At 41.1% G+C, this 22,331-nt stretch overlaps 1 protein-coding gene across 1 annotated transcript in view; it reads left to right on the top strand.

Annotated features, from left to right (window-relative positions):
• The first annotated feature begins 1,024 nt into the window (after positions 1-1,024).
• The window catches only part of LOC124593883 (juvenile hormone acid O-methyltransferase-like), a 61,425-nt gene continuing 40,118 nt past the window's right edge, over positions 1,025-22,331 (top strand). Inside the window, exons 1-3 of the mRNA XM_047132229.1 lie at positions 1,025-1,110; positions 7,765-7,993; positions 21,128-21,334. Coding sequence (XP_046988185.1) covers positions 1,025-1,110; positions 7,765-7,993; positions 21,128-21,334 — 522 coding nt within the window. The remainder of the gene's footprint in view (positions 1,111-7,764; positions 7,994-21,127; positions 21,335-22,331) is intronic.

Genomic DNA, 22,331 nt, shown 5'->3' with positions numbered 1-22,331 from the left:
CATACTTATGGGTGATTTTTTTTTTTTAGTGCTGAACATAGCTGAAAAGTTAAATGAAGTTAATGTTAAGTCAAGGTTTGGGAACGTGACTGACGTTGTCCTCACATACTTACTTGTTATTGGTAGATGATGTGCCTACAATTAAACACACGTCAGTAGCCGTTTCTGAACTTATTTGGATGTAATTAGATGGATATGCACCTAGTGTTGCCTAAAATCAATTCAGCTACGATCCTGCATTTGTATAATTGCTAATTACAGCTGAGGTAGCTGTAGATAATAAATTTCAGATAATCAAAAATCGAAACTTTTCAATAAAAATATTTTCTTGCATTATTCATTTATAATTCATTGCGCTCCAAGTGCCAAGTATGATGGTCTCCTTAGCAGAAATTAATTGTTTCCCTAAACTGCTGAAGTCTGGCCCTTAGGCATAATCTGAATGGAATGGGGCAACCATCATGATTGCGATTTTCCCTGCAACATGCAACACAAACTTGGTTAGATGATTCGGTAGTGTCCTGGATGCATGCATTTTGGGAGGCGTGTGCAATTGGCATTACCAGCGTCCAGGAGATCGTGCATATGTGACAGAGCCCAGTTTGTGTTTCTCGAGCATGCAGGGAGCAATGAGCTATGTCCATTGAAAAAATTATCGCACTGGTACAATGAAGACCAGGAGTTTGGCAGTCTAGTCACTGTCAGTATAAAAATAGGTCGATTGTAAGTATTTAAGATTAATATTAACAGTAAGTAAATATTTTTATTGTGTCATTCTGTTTTGACAAAAGTAATTCACAAACATGTCTCACACATTTCTTGCTACTAGTGACAAACTATTATTTCGTCTACTGAGATCTCTATGTTGAACATTACGAGACTGATAGATTATCCCAACCCACAACTCACCTATTAGCTTCTACAAAAAGGAAGCAATAAGACATGCTGGCATTCCAAAAACAGAAATTTTTACTAATGGAGAAAAGTTCAAGTGAAAATGAACCAAATGAGAAATTAAAACAAGATGAGGGTCATTTGTTTTGATGAGTATTTTGTCTTCTGTGAAGAAGTTGTCTACAATACAGAAATTGTACATTCAGGAAAAAATCAGTGAGTGGTTGACTGAAGCTGCGAGTGAGAACCAGACTGGTTATTCTTCTCTTCGCAGACTATGTCAGTATCAAATAAATTATTCTTGATAATTTACACATCACTAATTACTCAAATTACCTCTGTTGTGCTTGACTTTACGCTATTAGATGTTATTGGTAATTTACATAAACGTTTTCTGGGTATGGTGCCGCGTCATAAAGTATAAAACTACTGCTGCTGTTGGAGAAAAACCATCGTTTCGGCCACGGTTGCTGCGGCCTTCTTCTGGGTCTACTGGTGCGTTCTAGCTATGCAGTGTCTCTTATATTGTATTGTTACTGTTCAATGGGCATGCCATTACGTCATAATTTTAAAAATATAGTTCGTTACGTTGGTCACTTAAGGAAGAAGGAGAGGAAATTTTATTTTAATAGGTTATTGCGGTGGAGGGAGAGCGTAACCTCTTTTGTGTATTGGCTCTTGTGTTATGTACCATGATTGGTGGTCACCGTCCAATGAGATTGGCTGCTGTTTACCAAATGCTGGAAGTCGGTCGCGCGGCGGTAGTTGCTCGCCGGTAATGCTCATGCCTCGTGTTGACAGTGCGGTCTGTTGGGCTCCGATTGCTGGCAGCCAAGATGTGGCAAGCCTGAGTCCATCCTCTCTATTCATGTTCTTAGGGTTTTATGTATTTCGATGGCCTATTTGATTTTGCGTTTCGTCATAACCAGCTGCTTGAGCGAAGATTGTGTGTTGGCCAATCAGCCGGTTGTGACGAAACGCAAAATCAGAGAGGCCATAGAAATGGTTCAAATGGCTCTGAGCACTATGGAACTTAACATCTATGATCATTAGTCCCCTAGAACTTAGAACTACTTAAACCTAACTAACCTAAGGACATCACGCAACACCCAGTCATCACGAGGCAGGGAAGCCACAGAAATACTTAAACACGCAACACAAAAAGTTTCCTTTCCTTCTGCCTTAAGTGACCTATGAAACGAACTATCTTTTTAAAATCATGACGTAATGGCATGCGCAGTGAACAGTAACAACAAAATATAGGGACACTGCATAGCTAGGACGCATCTGTAGACCCAGAAGATGGCCGCTGCAACCGTGGCCAAAACGTTGGTTTTTCTCCAGCGGCAGTAGTTTTATACATTATGACGCGGTGCCACACCCACAAAACTCTTATGTCGACTGATTCTGGCCGCGGAAGCCTACGGAATTATATTATAAGCAATTGTTTAAACTATTTTCGTTAAAAATAAAGTTGTGAAAAACCAACAAAAATTGTTGATTTCAGATCTACTTATCTCAAGGTAACTATAAGCTTTTCCTCTGGCTATGTAGTTGAATGGAAATTTGTGCAGGGTACTCCCAAATGAGCATCGAGCTTTTTCTAAAGATAATCAAACGTAGGCACAGACTTTCCCATGTATTCGTGGAATTTATTGGGAACTGATTGTAAACTCACGTACAATGTATTAAACTCTCCAGACAATTCTCCACCATACGGGTGGTGCAGTGTGCAACAGCTCCTTATAAATAGGCCAACCACCGCCTGCAGGGGGAGAACAGATCGGTAGTTGTCTGGGGCACTACCTCTGTGTCGCTCGGGGTCAAGGGTTGTACTTGTATTATTTGGAATAGGCAGTATTTAGAAAGATTCTCGAGACATAGCCGCAGTAGGACTTGTATTTGAAGGGCTTATTGCAATAGTGGTACAAGTCCATTTTTGTTAAAGTATATATACTTGAATATTTCTGGTATCTCAACTCAGATTTTTCAGCGCTCATTTAACTTTAGGACTCTGTATCTCAGAATGAACAAAAATGGACTTGTACCACTATTGAAATAAACCCTTCATTTGAAGACAAGAGCAGTACAGTCTAATATGACCACTTCTGCATTCTTGTAAATAGTAACTTGTAAATAGGGGATGTGCCAGGGGATACTTCCAGGGAATGTATTCCTTCCTACCAATATTTGATTTACATCCCGTTCCCGACCGAATCCTACCGAGTTCCGTGCTCTGCACCACGCAACACCCTGCATAGGGAGTTAAAAAGGAATGGGCTAAAATGCTCTCGCAGATCCTCATGAGCCACAAATTCATGTAGTCAGTCCTGAGCACCTCTTGAGATCGATGGACAGCGGTTTACACTGACTAGGAGCAATGAGTCACGCTATGTCCTGTGGCAGTCGGATGGAAAGGTTTGGGTTCGGAAACGCCTAGAGAAAATTGCCTGCCATCATGTGTAGTGCGAATATTTAAATTTGGAGGAAGTATTGTGATCGCATGGGGATGTTTCTCGTGGTTAGGGAGTGTTCCGCTAATTGCACTTAAGTCAATGGTAAATGCGGAAAATTATGAACGAATTTTACAGCTCGTTTGACAGCACTACGTGTTCGATCAGCGGGACAATGCAACCAGTAATAAAGTAGCATCTATCATGCAGTGGTCTGTGGACAGTAACATTCCTGACAATTGCCTGGTCTCCCGTGGGTCCTGACCTGAGCACAATGGAACGTCTTTGGGTTGAGTTTGTACATCGGCTTCGTCCCACACGCCAGCCTCTAATTACCTTCTTCAGTTTCCCGATCTTGAGGAACAATTGACTCTCATTTCTCGCTAGACATCAAGACACCTCAGTGAAAATGTCTCCAGTACAGTTCAAGCCGTCATAAGGGCGTTCAATGGATACAGCTCATATCAGTGTCCACTAACAACTGTCTGGATACGTTTGATCAGACTGTGCAAAGGTATATAATTTGGAGTGCAACGACTAGTCATTACGGAAAGTACAGCTCGCGGCTATATGACACCGACCAGAGGCTGCAGTGGAACACTACTACTTGGGGACATTTAACTGTTTATGGATAACACGAACACACAAACATGACAAACACTGGTGAATCCCTGCAGCACATCAAAATTAAATGGCACCGCCAGGTGTAAACTAGTCGACCAAGAGGCAACGCAGGGAAGCGGAACTGCACACTAAAAGCAGATAAACCCAACCACAGCTCTTATACCGTAATCGATTTACGACCAATCGACCACTTAAATGACACTCTTGGCCTGTCACAGACGCTGCAGCTGGCCCAGGATACCTCGCAGGTGCCCAGTCCCAGCGGTACCCCTTCTCGAAAACTCTTTATGTCGACCTAAGCTATGACAACAGTACCGGGCATTGCACGATACCCAAAACTAACAACCACCCTATCTTCGCAAGCTCTGTCACTGACAGCAAGCAATTCGCTACTGCTCTTACTACCCTTCCAAACAATCGCAGAAGTATTTTGCCCTTGGCGCTTTCCTTGACACATTTTCACCTCTGCCCTTGAAACCGCTGCCCTTCGCTCGCTTTTCGTCCACTATCTATCTCCTTGATGCGACCGTATTAGTGGGTAATCTTGCCCAGATATACGGATAACATCACAAGTCCACATTCCATGAAGTCCTCGTGTAGTAATTAACAAATATGGGGGTGACAGTAGTTTTTATGAGATGGTCACCACGTCATTGTGGGCGTGGACGGGCTCTACCCTTTACGTGATCAAAAAAAAAAAAAATGCAGTGGAACTTTCAGAGTTTGGGACCACGAACTTGGCAGGATCCATGTCGGTTCGCGTGTCACTCAGCAGCACATTCCCGGCTGACACACTGTTTTACATGTGTGTGCTCTCAGCGCTTGTAAATTTTTCAGTGACCTAGTTCAGTCTCCGATAATATTTAACGAGTTTTACTTTCCTCCCTCCGGTTATGAGAACTTGCGCTGTTATTCAATAGTAATTGCTGGTTAGAATCTTGCAGCTTTTCATGAGTCGCACCACTCGGGAAATGGATTTATTAGTGGTTTAACGAACAGACAGCACTTTTTATTGTCGTGAATGAACGACACTCGAAAGATGCGATTAATTTGAAATTTAACTTTGATTGATTATGAGCTTTATCACCCCTAATGTGACAGTGATGAGTACATTGTATAGGGACTCTCGAGTCCGTCTACGGACTTTAACTGTTATGAAACACCCAGGGTGCTGAGCTGACAGTTTGGACTCACTACATGTGCCAGTAGCATGCTGTAGCGTATGGACATTTAAATGAAAAAATTAAAAAAGAGTTCAATAGTGTAAGCGTAGGCTGCTGCAGCCGCTGTCACTCTCAATAAAATTCTTTAGCGCTGTCGACAGCACTATCAATACATAAAACTGTCCGACGTTTCAGTCACTACTGCAAAAGATCTTCCTCGGGACTTTGTATTAAGCTAGACTGTTGAATGTGAGAGACTTTAGATCTTATATAGCAGCGGAGGAAGCTGTTTTACGTAATTTGATGGGGCGCTTGACGGTAGAAGGGGTGTTAGGCGTTCGTTATTGGTGGGTCGTTGTCATTGGTGGGTAGAGACGTGTCTCACTGGTGTTTAGATCACTTCTTGCCATTGGTGGAAGCAAACGAATCAGAAACGGACGGTAGTTGTGACGTAGCACTGCGTACTCGTTATCAGGTGTGGGCAGCGGCGTGCCCGCGCTCAGTGTGTGTACGACCACCGCGGTGCCCCGCTCGCACGTGTAAGTCGCTTTGCGCGCTGTCCGCTATCTAATGTCTCTCTCTCATTAGGCAGTGTAGCCCAGCACAAAGCTCTGAGGAAGGCCGTCTACAATACTGGCCGAAACATCGGTCTCTTTATGTATTAACAATGCGGCCAACAACCCCAGTACAGTTTGTTTGACAAAGTTCAATAGTATTAACAGAAATGGATTCGTCTTGGATACATAGATTTGTAGTCGCTTGCATTTCTGTCACCAGCCTAATGATATAGCGTTCTCTTACAGCTATTGTACTGCGTCATAACTCCCCAAGTTGCGATAAAACACCTTCCGTTAGGTTTCGTGCTTTTATGTAGCGTTTAATCTTCATATTTGCTTGTCTGGTATCCTTCACCATCGATTAGAAGCTCGTGTGAGCGCCACATGAAAAAAAGTGAGAGGCAGAGGTTAATTTTCTTCTGGTGGACGCAATGCTAACGTGCCATCGTGTTTCTGTAACAAATTTGCCAAAGTAAATGGTGGGTCTCAGTACACGTTGGCGTGAACTGCGCTGTTCATTTAACCCGTCGAGTTATTTTAAATTTCCGTTGAGGAAACAACCAAAAGATATCTTCCGACAGTCACAAGGAACGACCACAAATGATACTAGTCTACGTAGGAGCAACTTACATGCCACTTAGAACTGACACTTACGGATGCAGGTTCTCTCCCCCCCCCGCCCCCTCCCCCCATCATCGCCACCAGATAACGAATGGCCAGACACTTGGTGACATTTAGACTAGAACCCTCGAAGGGACGTTAACTACATTTCTATGAAACCTGACACGATCAATGTTTCTGGAGTACTTTATCTTGATTTTTAATATAAAATTTGTCTTGGATCGCACATTCATAAAAAGATGCTCTGTCTCGATTGCTAACTCATGACTTTCATATTTAAAATAGACAGAAAAAATATTGTTCGCAAATACTTCTACGTACTTACAATATTTACCCTATAAAAAGAAAAGAAAATGAATGAGCATAGCATCAGAGTTTCGTTACACTGAGTAACTCGTCAGATGTAATACAAACATGTACAGTGTCATAAAAATTACTGTGCGGTCTATGATGCTACTATTTAACATAGAGACAAATGCACATCTGCTAGAGAGCACAACGGCGTGCACGGTAGCATGATTAAAGTTATCGTATAAAAAATCATACAAAAACACAGGAAAAAACTGCTGGAAGTTAAATTATGTGCATTTAAGGATTACATCTTAACATGATTTTCTATGGTATCCGCATTTTGTAACCAGTTGGAAACATACCACGCCATTAGTTTAACTGTTTTTGAACGCTAAAACCGGCTTCATCCACCAGGGACGTTTTGCAAATCATTGTGAACCCAGCGCCGTTGAGATACACAGAAAAAAGGAAACAGCAACTCGTATTCTAATCTGTATGCTATTAGTAACCAACTTGTCACGAAACATGTAAACGTACTCGTACGGTACACTGTGGTGTATATTATAATTTTCAGGCTGTTCTAACCGTGCATCACAAAAGACAAAATCGGTTCACAATACCTAGTTATACTGATCACATTACGGGGCTGGAGATGTACAGAAGTCTTATTTTACGAAAAGCTCGTGTTATTTGATGTTATTAATATATACAAAGTGTCCATCAAACGGTTCTAGTAAGAAATTGAGGAATGAAATAGAAGGAGTGGGTCACCAATATATCCCTTAGGATCTTCTTAAACTGAACTTTACTACTAGCTAAAGTCGTTATGACTGCTGGAAATATATTGTTAATGTGTGCTTCTGAATAATGGACACCTTTCTGGACAGGAGTAGGTGACCTTAAACTTTTGTAAAGATACTTAAAAATTGTTCCCATGGAGCGAACTGTTGGTTTGAAAAATGAGGTATATTATTTACGATAAATTTCATTAATGCGTAAATAACTGGGAAGCCATAGTCAGTTTATTTCGGCCTTGGTTTAAAGACCTCTTCCATAAACTGACTAGTATTTCGTCTCTAATGACAAAGGGTTAACGTCCACCTTCCCATTAAACTGTATCCGATGTGGAGGGGGATTTCTCTAAAAACTTTTTTCTTCCAGGCATCAGCATCTTGTTCCTGGCTGTGAGGGGGATAGACTTGTAACCAGCTTGGAAGAACAAGAAGTGTACATTAGCATGGATAAACCGGAATTGTACAACCTCGGGTGTGCTACCATCACGCTGCTGTCCGCCAAACTGGTTGACGAGCTGTGGCCGGTCCTCACGTGGCCGAGGCAGCCGCTGCCGGTGCTGGACATTGGCTGCGGGCCCGGTGACGTCGCCAGGAAGGTGGGTTCTTCACTATCAGTCACGTTACTACTCCATCAGAGCAATCGACGACTAAGCAACTCTCTTTTGTAAAGTATCGTCGCTCCTGGATACCTAGGACCACCGAGAAAAGGAGGTATACAGAGTGTTCATTTTCATAGAAGACACTGAAGTATCTCGAAACTACACTTCGGACCAAAAAACAGTTCAAATTCCAATTTGCTTGTCTCGGAGGGGGACATTTCGTAACTTTTAATTGGAACCCTATTCGCAACGTTGTAATCCTCGAACAGGGGAGTACTTGACGCGCCACTGTGGCCATGGCTCGCGACGAACTCTACTCTCCTTTTCCATTTCGAGTAAGTGTTCAAACGTAGTATCGCCAACTTCAATACACTTAGTGAGCCACTTTCCAAATGAACGTACACAGGACAGAAGCATAGATGCGGCAATAGCAGCATCGCCGTTTCCGATGCTGTCGCCCATATCTTCACGGCCTGTTGGCACTTGCTGCTGCACTTCATCTTTCACATATCCCCAAAGGAAGAAATCCAGTGACATCAAATCCGGCGACCTAGCAGAATAATTAACAGGGCCACTTCTCCCGATCAACCTACGAGTGTATAAACGGTTTAATAGCTCTGGTACTTCAATTGCGTAATGCAATGTGCAACCGTCATGCTAAAGCCACATTCGTTGTCGAACGTCAGGGGCAATATCTTACAGTTGTACCGGTAGTTCCCGTTTGTGCCCCTTCTACGTGCCGTCGATAAGATACAGACTAATGAGTTTGTTTCTTATGATGCCACAACATATGCAAACCGGCCAAGGACACTGATGGGCAACTTGCTGCAACCAGTGGGGATTGTCTTCACTCCAGTAATGCATATTATCCCGGTTAACGCAACCATAGTTTGTGATTGTAAACTCACGGGAAAATTGTTCCTCGGCAAATAACGTAGAGGTCGATTGCATTTGTTGACGTGTCCATTTACAAACTGAAACGTCCCCTTTGAACAATTGTACAAGACTGTCCTTAAACTGACACACAATATTTTTAGCGCAACGCAATCTGACTTTCAAAAAATCCCTACAAAAGAATGGCCCTGACTAACATTAACCTATACCTTTTACAAATCACTTACCTCATAAAAATCTTCATTACTCAAGCTACAGCAATACAGCGAGCGCCACTACTGCCAGCTAAATAAAAGATTCAAACTACCGAAGGCACTAACTACTGATATGCATAGTTAGCAAATGAAAGATTTAGATAGAGAACAAACAATGTATTTACCTTGCTAGTGTTCAAAGGTCATAATATATACAGCAGTTCATGACAACCAGTGTTACAAATTTCAGAATTCCGCCATCTCTCTCCCCACATCCACCACTGCTGGCGGCTCACCTCCAACTGCGCAACGCTACGCGCGGCTAACAGCCAACTGAGCGTGCCCAACACTACAATGGCAGACAACAATGCAAACTAGACACAGACTGCACACAGCAATTTTCATACAGAGCGCTACGTAACGTTGCCAATAAGACAACATAAACAGCCTACTTACAAAGTCCCTATGCTCCCCACAAAAAATTTTACAAATTGTTTTGGGCAGTGGCCAATAATGATTTGATGAAATTTTTCATAATTACAATAACAAAGGTATCAAATGCACACACTTATTGATACAATGTTGGTCAAAGGCTAAAATTTTCTCACAGTGCATAAAGACAGTCCTGATGTTCATCACAGTAAAATTTCAGTGTTTTTCTCAAAGTCTCAGCAGTAAAAGAGAATGCACACGGAAGTAGTGGATTTCCATGCTGTCTTGGAGATGTAGCGTTGTCCTTCCAACGGAAAGACAGTGCTGACTCTTGACATGCAGACAGGTAATGGGCCACAACAGAGCAAACCCACCGCAGAGTCAGTCGAAATTTTGAAGAATATTGGTAGGTAGGTCATCACAGAGTAGACCCACTGTAGTCCTGGTAGAGATTACGGTATTGGTGGGCCACCAGAGGTGCAGACCCACTGCAGTCCTTGTAGAAACAGTGGTATTGGTTTGCCATCAAAGATGCAGACCCACTGCAGTCCTTGTAGAAATAATGGTATTGGTGGGTGATCAAAGGTGCAGACCCACTGCAGTCCTTGTAGAAATTGGTGTTGGTGAGTCATCAAAGGTGTAGACCCACTGTAGTCCTTGTAGAGACGGCCAGCAACCATCTGTTGGGACTGTGCAGGTGTACAATCACCATCGAAGAGTCTTAAGGACAATATAGCAAATCCATAAACCACCACTTGTGCACTCACAAAAATTTTTTTTGAAATGTCTTTAGAACCAGCGATGCTGTTATCCAGTCCCTTGCTGAATTATTAACACACGTGCAAATACTAACAGTCCCTACTTCTCACATATTGTCCATATACTATGACCAACAGAAACGTGTGCAGTGAAATGTAACTTACAAGTTAATAATATGATGAACTGGTGACAATTACAATTGTATAACATGAGAATACAATTACAAAGATACAGAAAACACCATTAAAAACATAATAATACAGATAACATTTGTAGTAATACAGGCTTTACAAAAGAATAGAAATAAACATGCACATCAGTGTTACAAGAATTATGACATAAGTACATACATAAAATAATGAAAATAGTTTTTGTAACATTAATTTCACACATGAGCATTAAAACAAATCAGAATAAATAATGTCTAAACATCTTTACAAAGTAAATAACATATTATCAGGAAAATTCTACAATGTAACTCTCATCAGATAAACACATAAAGACAGGAAGAACACAAATACCCAAGGGTACTCAAACACATAGCAGAATAACACAGGAGGAAAGGACAGGGTTTGTTTTCAGTGTAACATTTGGTACTGCAGTCCAACCCAAAACATTTGTTTCCACCAAAAAAATCCTATCCAAGCAAGCTTTCTGTATTCTGTTCACATTCTCTTTCTAAAATAGTTTTTCTCCACTGTACACTACTTTTTTGGCCAAACCATTTTCTTATAGCTTCTCAATGCATTTCTTCCAATCAATCACAGCTAGTTTCTTATATAGTCTACCCCCTCTTAAGCTAACTTAAATCTACTGAGCTCAGATGCTAAACTAAGGGACGAGGCAATGCAGCAGCACAAAACAATTAACACAAACAGCAATGATCAAAAATGCAAATGGCAAAGCAAGCAGCATAAATTAGCAAAGCAAATGAAATATTACAACTAATATAAGGCAATGCGCAGCAAACAAGAAAAATAAATCAGTAGTAAAACTGGCTTAACAGAGTAATACAAAGTGAAATTCAGTAACACTATGCCTGGCAAGCAGCAGCAGCAAATGCTATAACTTATACCTAAACATGACAAAGCTCAAGCAGAAAAAATAGTACACTAAAGACAATAACGCAGATAAGGGAAATGTCTGTTCACATCTTAATATCTATGACATTAAAGTGGTGCACCACAAAAACTAATTCTACAAAATAAATTACCAAGTTCTTGAAAATAAAATTATGTATGCAGTTCCTGTGAAGGTAAATGTCTTTTTGTGCTCCTTCATTTTTTCGAAAGAAATTATTATTTACTCGATCTGTAGACAGAAAATATTTATATTAGTACATCTATAAAATTTTGTTTTAACCAATTCTGCAGTGCAGCTAGAAACTAGATATTAAACAAAATGGGTGAAGCAAGGCGTGAAACGTCATTCACTAGCCATATGGCATTTCATAATGCAGTAAACAATCTTTCAACTAGCAAGACAATAGACATAAAATGTTTCTCATCATTTCATTTCAGTAAATATCATAAATGAAGTGTAATCATGTTTTCAAGTTTGAGCGTCTCGTATTTACGATGCTTTCTACAAAGGAATGTCAATAGCAAGGATAATGGCCTCCCTTTTTTTTTTCTCCACCTGAGCCTCTGAAACGCTCACACTAATGGCTTTTTTTTCCAGGCGTCTGTCGCGCAGCTGGGTGCTTACAGAGACCTACCTTTCTTCCCGAAATATTTACGACAGCAGTTTCCACTACAGTGACAGTCTCATATAAAAATATTTCACAGGGCAAGAATTTGCGTTACAAATCTGTAGAAACAAAATCCTATTGATATAACAGTGACCAAAAAATTTTCGTCAGCATTGTAATACATTCACGCATTTACATGCATTTCATCACTCTTAAAGTACGATTCTTGGTTTCCAACAACCTTTTTCACAAACCAGAATCCCTAACCACTACTCATTATTCCTTACCTTATTCGTCGACACTTCTTCAATATTTCATCATAACAGATACGTAGCATAATCAAGTAACTCATATAGCATCAGCTTACTGATCACAAACATACCGCAACAGCATAATACACATAGTCATCGTAATAATAACATCATAACACCTCAGTCAACTCTCAAAATCGTCGTAGCTTCCTCCAATAATGTCAAAACCTAAAAAAAATTCTCTGCTCATTTCAAAAGTTTCATCTACCTCAAACGTACTTTAAAAATCATGATCCCATACCAAATACCTCATTCAAAGCTCTCATAGTATCACAATGGTTCTGAAAAATATGAACAGTTCACAAAGTACAGACAAACTACTATTTCATAAGTGTGAAGTTACCCAACTGTGTAATTGCGTAAACATGTGTCACTGATGTAGTAAAAAAAAATGTTTATCTCTCAGTTAAATGATCAGATAGCTATGTAATTTGTGTGTTAGAAAAATATGGTACCGATGTGTAAAGTTGTATAAGCAAATACCATATTAGCTAGGGCTCCTTGTGCTTGCCAAACACATGGTACACAAAGTAAGCGTGTACCCCCCTGAGGATTAATGTAATTATACCCTCAGGCGTTACAGATTACAGCAATGGAATGAAATGTATCACGGAAAACCTTTGTATCATTGTACTTCAAATATCTTTAAAAAATAAATGTTTTAAGTACAAAATTAATCACTCAAATTCGTGTACTGTAGCGCTAAACTGTGCGTCTTGTTGTAAGATAATCTCTGTGGAAGTGTCGTAGTTATCGTCCTCCGAAAGCTAAGTTCTGCAGAAGTCAATGTACTTACCTCATGATACACAAAAGTGAAATGCTTTGCGTATAGATATCTTAGTTATTACGCTTATTGCTGTGATGAAGAAAGTACTGTGCTGTAACGTTTTGTTGTCCTACGGAAAAGGCTGTCTCCTTGTAGCCATACCACAAAAGTTACCACTACAACATGTTTTACTTTACAGAAGAATTCAGAAAAACTGTGCAGATATAAAACTGATACACCGCAAAAGCATTATTGTAAATTGTCACTCATTACTAGCGTCGTGATAAAATCGTGTAGCTGTCACATAAATTAACCACTGTGTCATCTGGTATTTCACAGAAAGTACTTTAAATCCAGAATGTATTTTCAGGTAAACCAAAATGTTGCATTAAAATCTCATTAGCAGTACTGGTAAATGTTCTATGTATGTGAGCCTTATAGTCGTTACGTAATTGTGCAACTAACGAGCAAGAATATACACACACAATAACACTGTGTCATCTGTTCACTATAACAATGCACTCGTAACTACTGTCTAAATATGTATCCTAGGTTCTAGATTGGATAGTTAACTTCAAACACTGTCGCATGTTAACAGTTTCAAAGTCTAACAAAGCATACTAGTAATGTAAAGTGAAAAATTTTATTGCAAAGACTAAGTTAGAAAGCAGATTATCTCTCAATAAGCGGTTTTAGATGTGAAATGTGGTGCAATCTTTTACTCTTCATAGTACTCAGAGTTTCAACTTGAACGCAATTATCATGCGGTATACGTCGGTAAAGAATACTGGAATTTTTCTCAAGGTTAGCGTCTATGTTATTTTTCTCTGGGCCAGCCGGCGCACGCGGCTGCCTACGGTGCGAGTCATTGTCTGTCTCTTTGTTGGCGCGCGTCGTTATTGGGATTAGGAGACCTAACTTCTACAAATTCACCTTGACGAGAGGGCCCTGCCCTGTTCAAATCCCGCCAGTTCTGATGCAATTCAGGTCTATCGTTACGAATATATCGTCTGTCGTCATGTCGGTAGATTCCGTAGTTTCTTCCTTGTCCGTCACGTGGTGGAGAATTTCTCCCTGAATCGTAACTGTGCGCCGAACTGTTGCGTCTGAAGTTATTCTGCCTCCCTTGATAATAATTGTTTTGGTTCCCATATTGTCTGTTTCCATGGTTATCTCTATCATATTCATTACTGCGGAAATGCGATCTTTCTCTGTAACTATTATTAATCTGCCAGTGGTTGTCATATGGGTGGTGTCTGTTCTGGTCACGATTTGCGTTGTAAGAATAGACTTGTCGTGTCCAGTTTCTGTCGTCACGGAATTGTGACGGATGTGACCTGTAGTGATTGTTTTCCTGTTTTCGCATCCCGCGACTGTCTGTGTCAATTTCTAATTCTTGTAAGAGTCCCTGAAAAGCTTCAATGTCGTCTTTGCAACGTCCTGCCAAAATAATATTTCTTAAATGTTCAGGAAATTTCATTAAGCAAATGCGGATGAGTTCTGAAGGGCTGTATGGGTTTGACAGGTACCGATTCTTGTGCAACATGTCTTCAAAATATTTCACAAGACTGGAAAATTCAGATTGTTCGAAATGTTTCATCATTATGATGCTACATTTTACTCGGTCTTGTGTGGCTTGAGACCAATATGCTGAGAGGAAGGCATGATAAAAATCTCCTTCACTGTGACAATCGTGGATGACTGATCGCATTCTTACAGCTGGTTCATTCTCCAAGTTGTTGTTGTTGTTGTGGTCTTCAGTCCTGAGACTGGTTTGATGCAGCTCTCCATGCTACCCTATCCTGTTCAAGCTTCTTCATCTCCCAGTACCTACTGCAACCTACATCCTTCTGAATCTGCTTAGTGTATTCATCTCTTGGTCTCCCTCTACGATTTTTACCCTCCACGCTGCCCTCCAATACTAAATTGGTGATCCCTTGATGCCTCAGAACATGTCCTACCAACCGATCCCTTCTTCTGGTCAAGTTGTGCCACAAACTTCTCTTCTCCCCAATCCTATTCGATACTTCCTCATTAGTTATGTGATCTACCCATCTGATCTTCAGCATTCTTCTGTAGCACCATATTTCGAAAGCTTCTATTCTCTTCTTGTTCAAACTATTTATCGTTCATGTTTCACTTCCATACAAGGCTACACTCCATACAAATACTTTCAGAAATGACTTCCAGACACTTAAATCTATACTCGATGTTAACAAATTTCTCTTCTTCAGAAACGCTTTCCTTGACATTGCCAGTCTACGTTTTACGAGTATATCCTCTGTACTTCGACCATCATCAGTTATTTTGCTCCCCAAATAGCAAAACTCCATTCTCCAAGTAGCCACACATAAATTCTAACCTGTGCTCCAATGACCAGTTGGGAGGAAAACAATGAGAGAATTGATGGAGCCACGCTTGTGGATGAATGTCGTTGCCAGAATTCTTAAATGTTTTGAATTTACGTGTAGTAATGAACAGCTTATAGTCAAAATCATCGTGTCGGCGAGTAGCATATCGGTCACTGTTACGTCGTGTCGGCGGTTCCATCTCAAAATTCGGTGCACCTTGCCAATTTCTTTCATAATTTCCGAAGTGTCCTGTGTTATTATTTTGTGGGTGTTCCGTATTTCTAAGTCCCTCTTCCTGTGTTGGAGCGCGAGTGTCCTCTGAAATATGAAATTTTTGTATTACTTGTGCCAACTGATCTTGTACTTCCCGGATTTCTCTTTTGTATTGCGTATTAATTTGATTCTGATTTTGTTTGAATTTCTTAATTTGTTCATATTCTTCTGTGTCAGTGATGGCTACAGGTCTTGTGTCATTCACATCATCTTCTACCTTTGCAGATAAGATAGTGAACTGATCCGAAAGTTCGGCTACTTTATACGATAGTGTACTTATTTCCTCAGTGTGTTTTTCTGAACCAAGTTTCAGAGTATCTACTGTGTCCTTTAGGTTTTCCTGAGTTTTTGCAAGTTGCGTAACCGAATCGGTAGATGCAACTGAGTCAAATTTAGCTTGCATGGGTGTCGTGATTTTCATGAACAGTGGTTTGCAGTTCTTTTATGGCTGCTTCGTGATTCTGTAATGCATTTTCATGCCGCGAAAAAATAGGTTGAAAATGCTCACAAATTTGTGTTTTTACGTCATTACAGACTTTTTGACATTTCGATTCAATGTTATGTAACTCAGTAGTTAAATCCTCACGTGTTTGTTCAAGAGTTTGTTCCAATGAGTCTAACTTTTGACGCTGTTGCTGTGTTTGTCTCTGATTTAGTTCCATTGTGTCTAACTTTTGAAGCTTTTGCTGTGTTTGTCCCATTTGTTGCATTAATTGTAATAACAATGCATTGGTGTGTGAAACATGTTCCTCAGTGATTTTCGGCAGTGAATTTGCACCGGCAACATTCACATTTTGACAAGCAGAAAATGTGTCTTGACTTATTTGAGAAAATGGTGAGGACCCAAAACCTGAATCTATAGTATTTGCAAGATTGTGTCCTGTCATTTCGGATTCCTGAGGCAAGCTGTGGCCGACCGATCGATCGATAATGCTTCCCTGTTCACTAATTGTTTCACTGTCCACACCATTGTTTGCAGCCCACTCCATTTCCCTATGCACAGTTACCAAATTACTACTTTGAATGCCTGTTAATTCATTACACAGTGGTGCTGGTAAATTACGCTCGTCGTCACTATTATTTCTCAGATTACTTTGGAGCCTAGTGTTAAGTTTTTCACACGCCATTATTGTCACAATATTTCACACGATTACACAGAAAAGCACAATTTGAAGAGCAAAAATAAGGGAACACATTAACATACCACTGAAAATAACATGGAGTTAATTGCAAGCACAGCTGCGAAATACTTGGTGCAAATCTACATGCATGCCACAACTGTTTTACTGTACAACAATGAAAGACTGCAACTACAAAGGAGATTCTCTCTACAATTACGCGCTAGCAATAAACAATAGCTACACTAATTACACAAACTACAAGAAAAAAATCAGAAGATTCCAGTGAGGTATCCTCGGCTAAGGGTCGACATATGAAACGTCCCCTTTGAACAATTGTACAAGACTGTCCTTAAACTGACATACAATATTTTTAGCGCAACGCAATCTGACTTTAAAAAAATCCCTACAAAAGAATGGCCCTGACTAACCTTAACCTATACCTTTCACAAATCACTTACCTCACAAAAATCTTCGTTACTCAAGCTACAGCAATACAGCGAGCGCCACTACTGCCAGCTAAATAAAAGATTCAGACTACCGAAGGCACTAACTACTGATATGCATAGTTTGCAAATGAAAGATTTAGATAGAGAACAAACAATGTATTTACCTTACTAGTGTTCAAAGGTCATAATATATACAGCAGTTCATGACAAACAATGTATTTACCTTACTAGTGTTCAAAGGTCATAATACATACAGCAGTTCATGACAAGCAGTGTTACAAATTTCAGAACTCCGCCATCTCTCTCCCCACATCCACCACTGCTGGCGGCTCACCTCCAACTGCGCAACGCTACGCGCTGTTAACAGCCAACTGCCGCTCCCCAACACTACAATGGCAGACAATAATGCAAACTAGCCACAGACTGCACACAGCAATTTTCATACAGAGCGCTACGTAGCGTTGCCAATAAGACAACATAAACAGCCTACTTACAAAACCACTACCAGGTTATGGAAATCGGCGCTATGCAATTCTTGATGCAACTACTTGTGGTGTGGATAATCCCTATGACAATGCAATATTGTACAATACTACCTACGAACATATTCGAATCGCGGTGTAATTGCTTATCCGTGGGCTGTGGTGCACTGCCACTGTTACAGCTACTTCACTATCTTCTTCTTCAACAACAATTTGATATGCCAGACTACCAGTAAATGGTAGCTTTAATGCGTCGCTGCACATATTGAGTAAATGAGATAATGTCACTGTCCATCCCACTCACAGGGAACTCATCACCAGTAGCAACAAGGGCTTTACATTTATCACACCCTTTCATGAATTTTAATAAAGAAAGCTATACATAACATCCTATGTACGACAATAGATTTGAGACATGCTGTGGGATTTCTATGCTACTTGCATATTCCTTCTTCATCTCCAGATTTACACAACAGGTGCACCAAATTTCAGGCACCTGTAATAATTAACAAGAAAAGGATAGTTGCTACTCACCATATAGCGGAGATGGTGAGTCGCCGACAGTCACAACAAAAAGATTATCAGAAAGTGAGCTTTTTTGCTACCAAGGCCTTCGTCTAAAATAGGCAACGTATACACACACACACACACACACACACACACACACACACACACACACACACACACGCACACACTCGCAATCGCAACTCACACATACATGATCATAATCTCCGACTATTTTCGATGAAGGCCCTGTTGGCCGAAAGCTCATTTTCTGACAGTATTTTTGTTGTGCCTATCTTCGACTCGGTACCTCCGTAATATAGCGAGTATCAACTATCTTTTTCGTAGTACTGTTACTTTCTGTCTTGAATTTTCCATTGCGTAATAAGTAACAGATCGATATATCCTTTTCGAAAGCAAGAAAAAACATGGTGCTCACGATTAAACAGGGATTATTTATGCAAGATGTCACAAAATTATCCCATAATTTGAGAGGCGATGCCAACGGCCTTGCCGCAGTGGTAACACCGGTTTCGTCAGATCACCAAAGTCGGGCTGTGCTAGCACTTGGATGAGTGACGATCCGGTCTGCCGAGCGCTGTTGGCAAGCGGGGTGCAATCAGCCCTTGTGAGGCTAAGTGAGGAGCTACTTGATTGAGGAGTAGCGGCGCCGGTCTCGTAAACCGACTTACGGCCGGGAGAGCGGTGTGCTGACCACGTGCCCTTCTATATCCACATTCAGTGACGCCTGTGGGCGGACGATGACACGGTGGCCAGTCGGTACCGTTGGGTCTTTCAGGGCCTGTTCGGACGGAGTTTTTATTTTTGAGAGGCGATGGTGTGGTCCAAACCAAGACAAAAATATCCAGTAAACATGGCTTCTAAAACGTATATATTAAGAGCTGTGACCATTTGTTCAGTATTAGAAATTTGTTTCACACGAGCATATATGAACAAATGCTCATAGCACTTAAGGTATACATTTTATAGCCCATGTATACTGGAGTTTTTTTTCTTGGTTTAGTCCATATTGCCACCTTTCAATATACGGTATGATTTTTTTAACTTCCAGTATAACGAAACATTGGCCTTTGCGTTTAGGTCTCACGCTGTGAGGGTTCGATACAATCTTAATTACGTTCATCTGTACCGGATACCGAGAATATCGACAACGTTTGCCTGTTATCAACATTGATACTGGCAAAATATTGGTCTCAGGAATTGCAAGGCTTTCGAGAATGTTTTAATTTCAAGTTTGAAGTCGGATATCAAATGACAAAAAGATATTTTTTTTTAGTGATACAATTACAAATTTACTTAAACTGTGCAATTTTGCTTCTTGCCTAAATTCATGATTCTAGGTGAACTGGAAGTAACTATAGTTTTGATGAGTGAGCTTGCAAATGTCAAAATGTGTCATAAATGGCTGTACCTTGTGATTTCACTGTCTTGGAGGCTTCACTTTTTTACTCCGTCAAGGGACCGTAGATCTTACCATGTGACATAAATTTTCACAGTAAGGCAGACATACAGACAGAAAAGTAATCCAATAGAGGTTCGATTTTTACCGGCTGAAGTAAGGAACCCTAAAAAGAAACTAATTGTACGTACATTGTGTTTTCACCAGTTTATGAGCAGTGTTCTGACACAAAGAGACACCAATCTGGAAACGAATCCAGCTCCAATAAATCCCAAACGCAGCCGATATTTCTCACATAAGAGTTCAACGCTCACCGAAGGCGTGGACCCGACAAGCACACCCTGTGTACATAAGCCGGCCACCGATGCAGTTTCCAAGATACCGGCAGGTTTTCAAATAGACTTCGGTTGATGACTCGCCACCTGAACTATCTGTCAGTTGTCGCAGGGTTGACAGAAACAGTCTGAAAAGCTTGTAGGGGGGTTGCAGGGTAGGCTGTACTGAGAAATTACTGTTGAGAACAAAATTCATACGTTGCGGCAAGTCCGATTTAATTAGCAATTCAAGCATTTGTACGGGCAAAAGTGCGGCAATGCACAGACATCTGTTAGTCCGTGAGTTATCACTTCTTCAAATGCTTATTACCAGTTACAATGTGCCTTTTCCGGAAGTTATAAGTTTAAGATAGGTGAGGAGAAGCTACGTTTGTGCTGGTGGTGGTGGTGGTTAGTGTTTAACGTCCCGTCGACAACGAGGTCACTAGAGACGGAGTGCAAGTTCGGGTTAGGGAAGGATTGGGAAGGAAATCGGCCGTGCCCTTTCAAAGGAACCATCCCGACATTTGCCTGAAACGATTTAGGGAAATCACGGAAAACCTAAATCGGGATGGCTGGAGACGGGATTGAACCGTCGTGCTCCCGAATGCGAGTCCAGTGTGCTAACCACTGCGCCACCTCGCTCGGTTTACGTTTGTGCTGTCTGAGGAAACGAGCGAAGAACACATTTGGCAACAGCTTCTCCGGTACCCTGCTTGAATTCACGCGTTCAACGACTTGTTTAGCTAACTTCAACAAAAACAGAATCGGGAACGATTTATAATCAGTTGCCAGTGCAACCTACCCTGCAACACCCTTGCAAGCTTTTCAGACCGTTCCCGACCGCCCTATACAACTCTCAGGCTTTAGCTGGCCCGGTGAGCTATGTTCCGCGGACAACGCGGCGACCAACCCCCATGTACCAGGCCACGACACACGGACTGGACGCTCTGTAATCTGCACCGTGCTCAACATTCGACAACTGTGGCCTCTTTCATCACCCTCCTCTTTTCTCAATATTCGACATGTCTGGAAATTGCACAGCACGGTTGTATCAATGATCTGCAATACCTGTGGATCGCTTTGCCTCTTCAAAGAAACGGAAGCACTGATTAACTTTATATGCTGTATAGCTTAGAAGAGCAAATCAGAAAGTATATTTCTGCACTGGCAGGTTTTAGCCCCGCGGCTGCCACCAGGTACGAAGCTGGTGGCCTGCGACATCAGCACAAAGATGCTGGAGTTCTGCAGGCAGCACAACGCGCTGCCAGGCACCATCACGTACGAGCAGCTGGACGTGGTTGAGCCCGACCTGGAGAACTCCGCCGTGTGGCAGTACGCGCCCTTCGGCAAGGTGTTCTGTTTGCTGCTGCTGCATTGGGTACCCGACAACAGGTGTGTGCTCATTTTGTCGCCTGACCAACTACTGTGCAACAACTGGCCTGTCTTAATTCTCCGATTGTAGTTCAAGAGGGGTTAAACTTGAACACTCCAATTATTGCTATTGTGGTACTTCCAAGAGTAAGAAATGCCGTAACAATCAGTCATACAATTTCTCCAATAACATTTTTAGTTTATCGATATTTATATCTTATGTTACTGATAAAACTAGATTATGTAAGGCTTGTTGCCAGACTGGCAGAAGAATGTATCAGCCGCCCTTTGTGGCCGAGCGGTTCTAGGCGCTTCAGTCTGGAACCGCGCTGCTGCTACGGTCGCAGGTTCGAATCCTGCCTCGGGCATGGATGTGTGTGATGTCCTTAGGTTAGTTAGGTTTAAGTAGTTCTAAGTTCTAGGGGACTGATGACCTCAGATGTTAAGTCCCATAGTGCTGTCTTTCTCGTGGGCCTCATATGGACAGTGTGACATCATGTACTCATGACTAGGAGCGCTGGGTCTATCTATACACACGAGAATAATACAGAATTTTATTACGTTCTTAAACGAAATCATACAAACAATCAAAATTCGCCAGAATGATGTGGTGCTTTAATTCCAATTGGTTATTCAACGTGAATTGAGCGTTTTCGTTTTTATAGCTAAAAATTTCTACTCTCTAACATATTCAAAATGTGGCTTTTTGCTTTCTTATGGAATATTTTTAAATTTTCTGAAGGGCTTGTGATGCTGTGTCACTCTTCGCTAAGTGCGCTGTTAATTTAGCTCGTGGGTTATTTAAGATAAGGTGTTCCTGAAATATTTGAAATGACCTACCGGTTTGTCCTATATATTTCTTACGGCAATCACTGCATGTAAAACAGTATCCAGCCGCTTCATTATATTTGTTCACAAGAGCTTTTTGCCTGGGTTTACTGCTTATATCCGAAAATGTAAAACACGCTGAAGTAATGTTTTACATCTCGTATGACTGCATTTTT

This window comes from Schistocerca americana, chromosome 2, assembly GCF_021461395.2.
Source record: "Schistocerca americana isolate TAMUIC-IGC-003095 chromosome 2, iqSchAmer2.1, whole genome shotgun sequence".
Taxonomy (NCBI): Eukaryota; Metazoa; Arthropoda; class Insecta; order Orthoptera; family Acrididae; genus Schistocerca; species Schistocerca americana.
The sequence above is the reverse complement of the archived record's forward strand: the minus strand, read 5'-3'. Positions and strand labels throughout refer to the sequence as shown.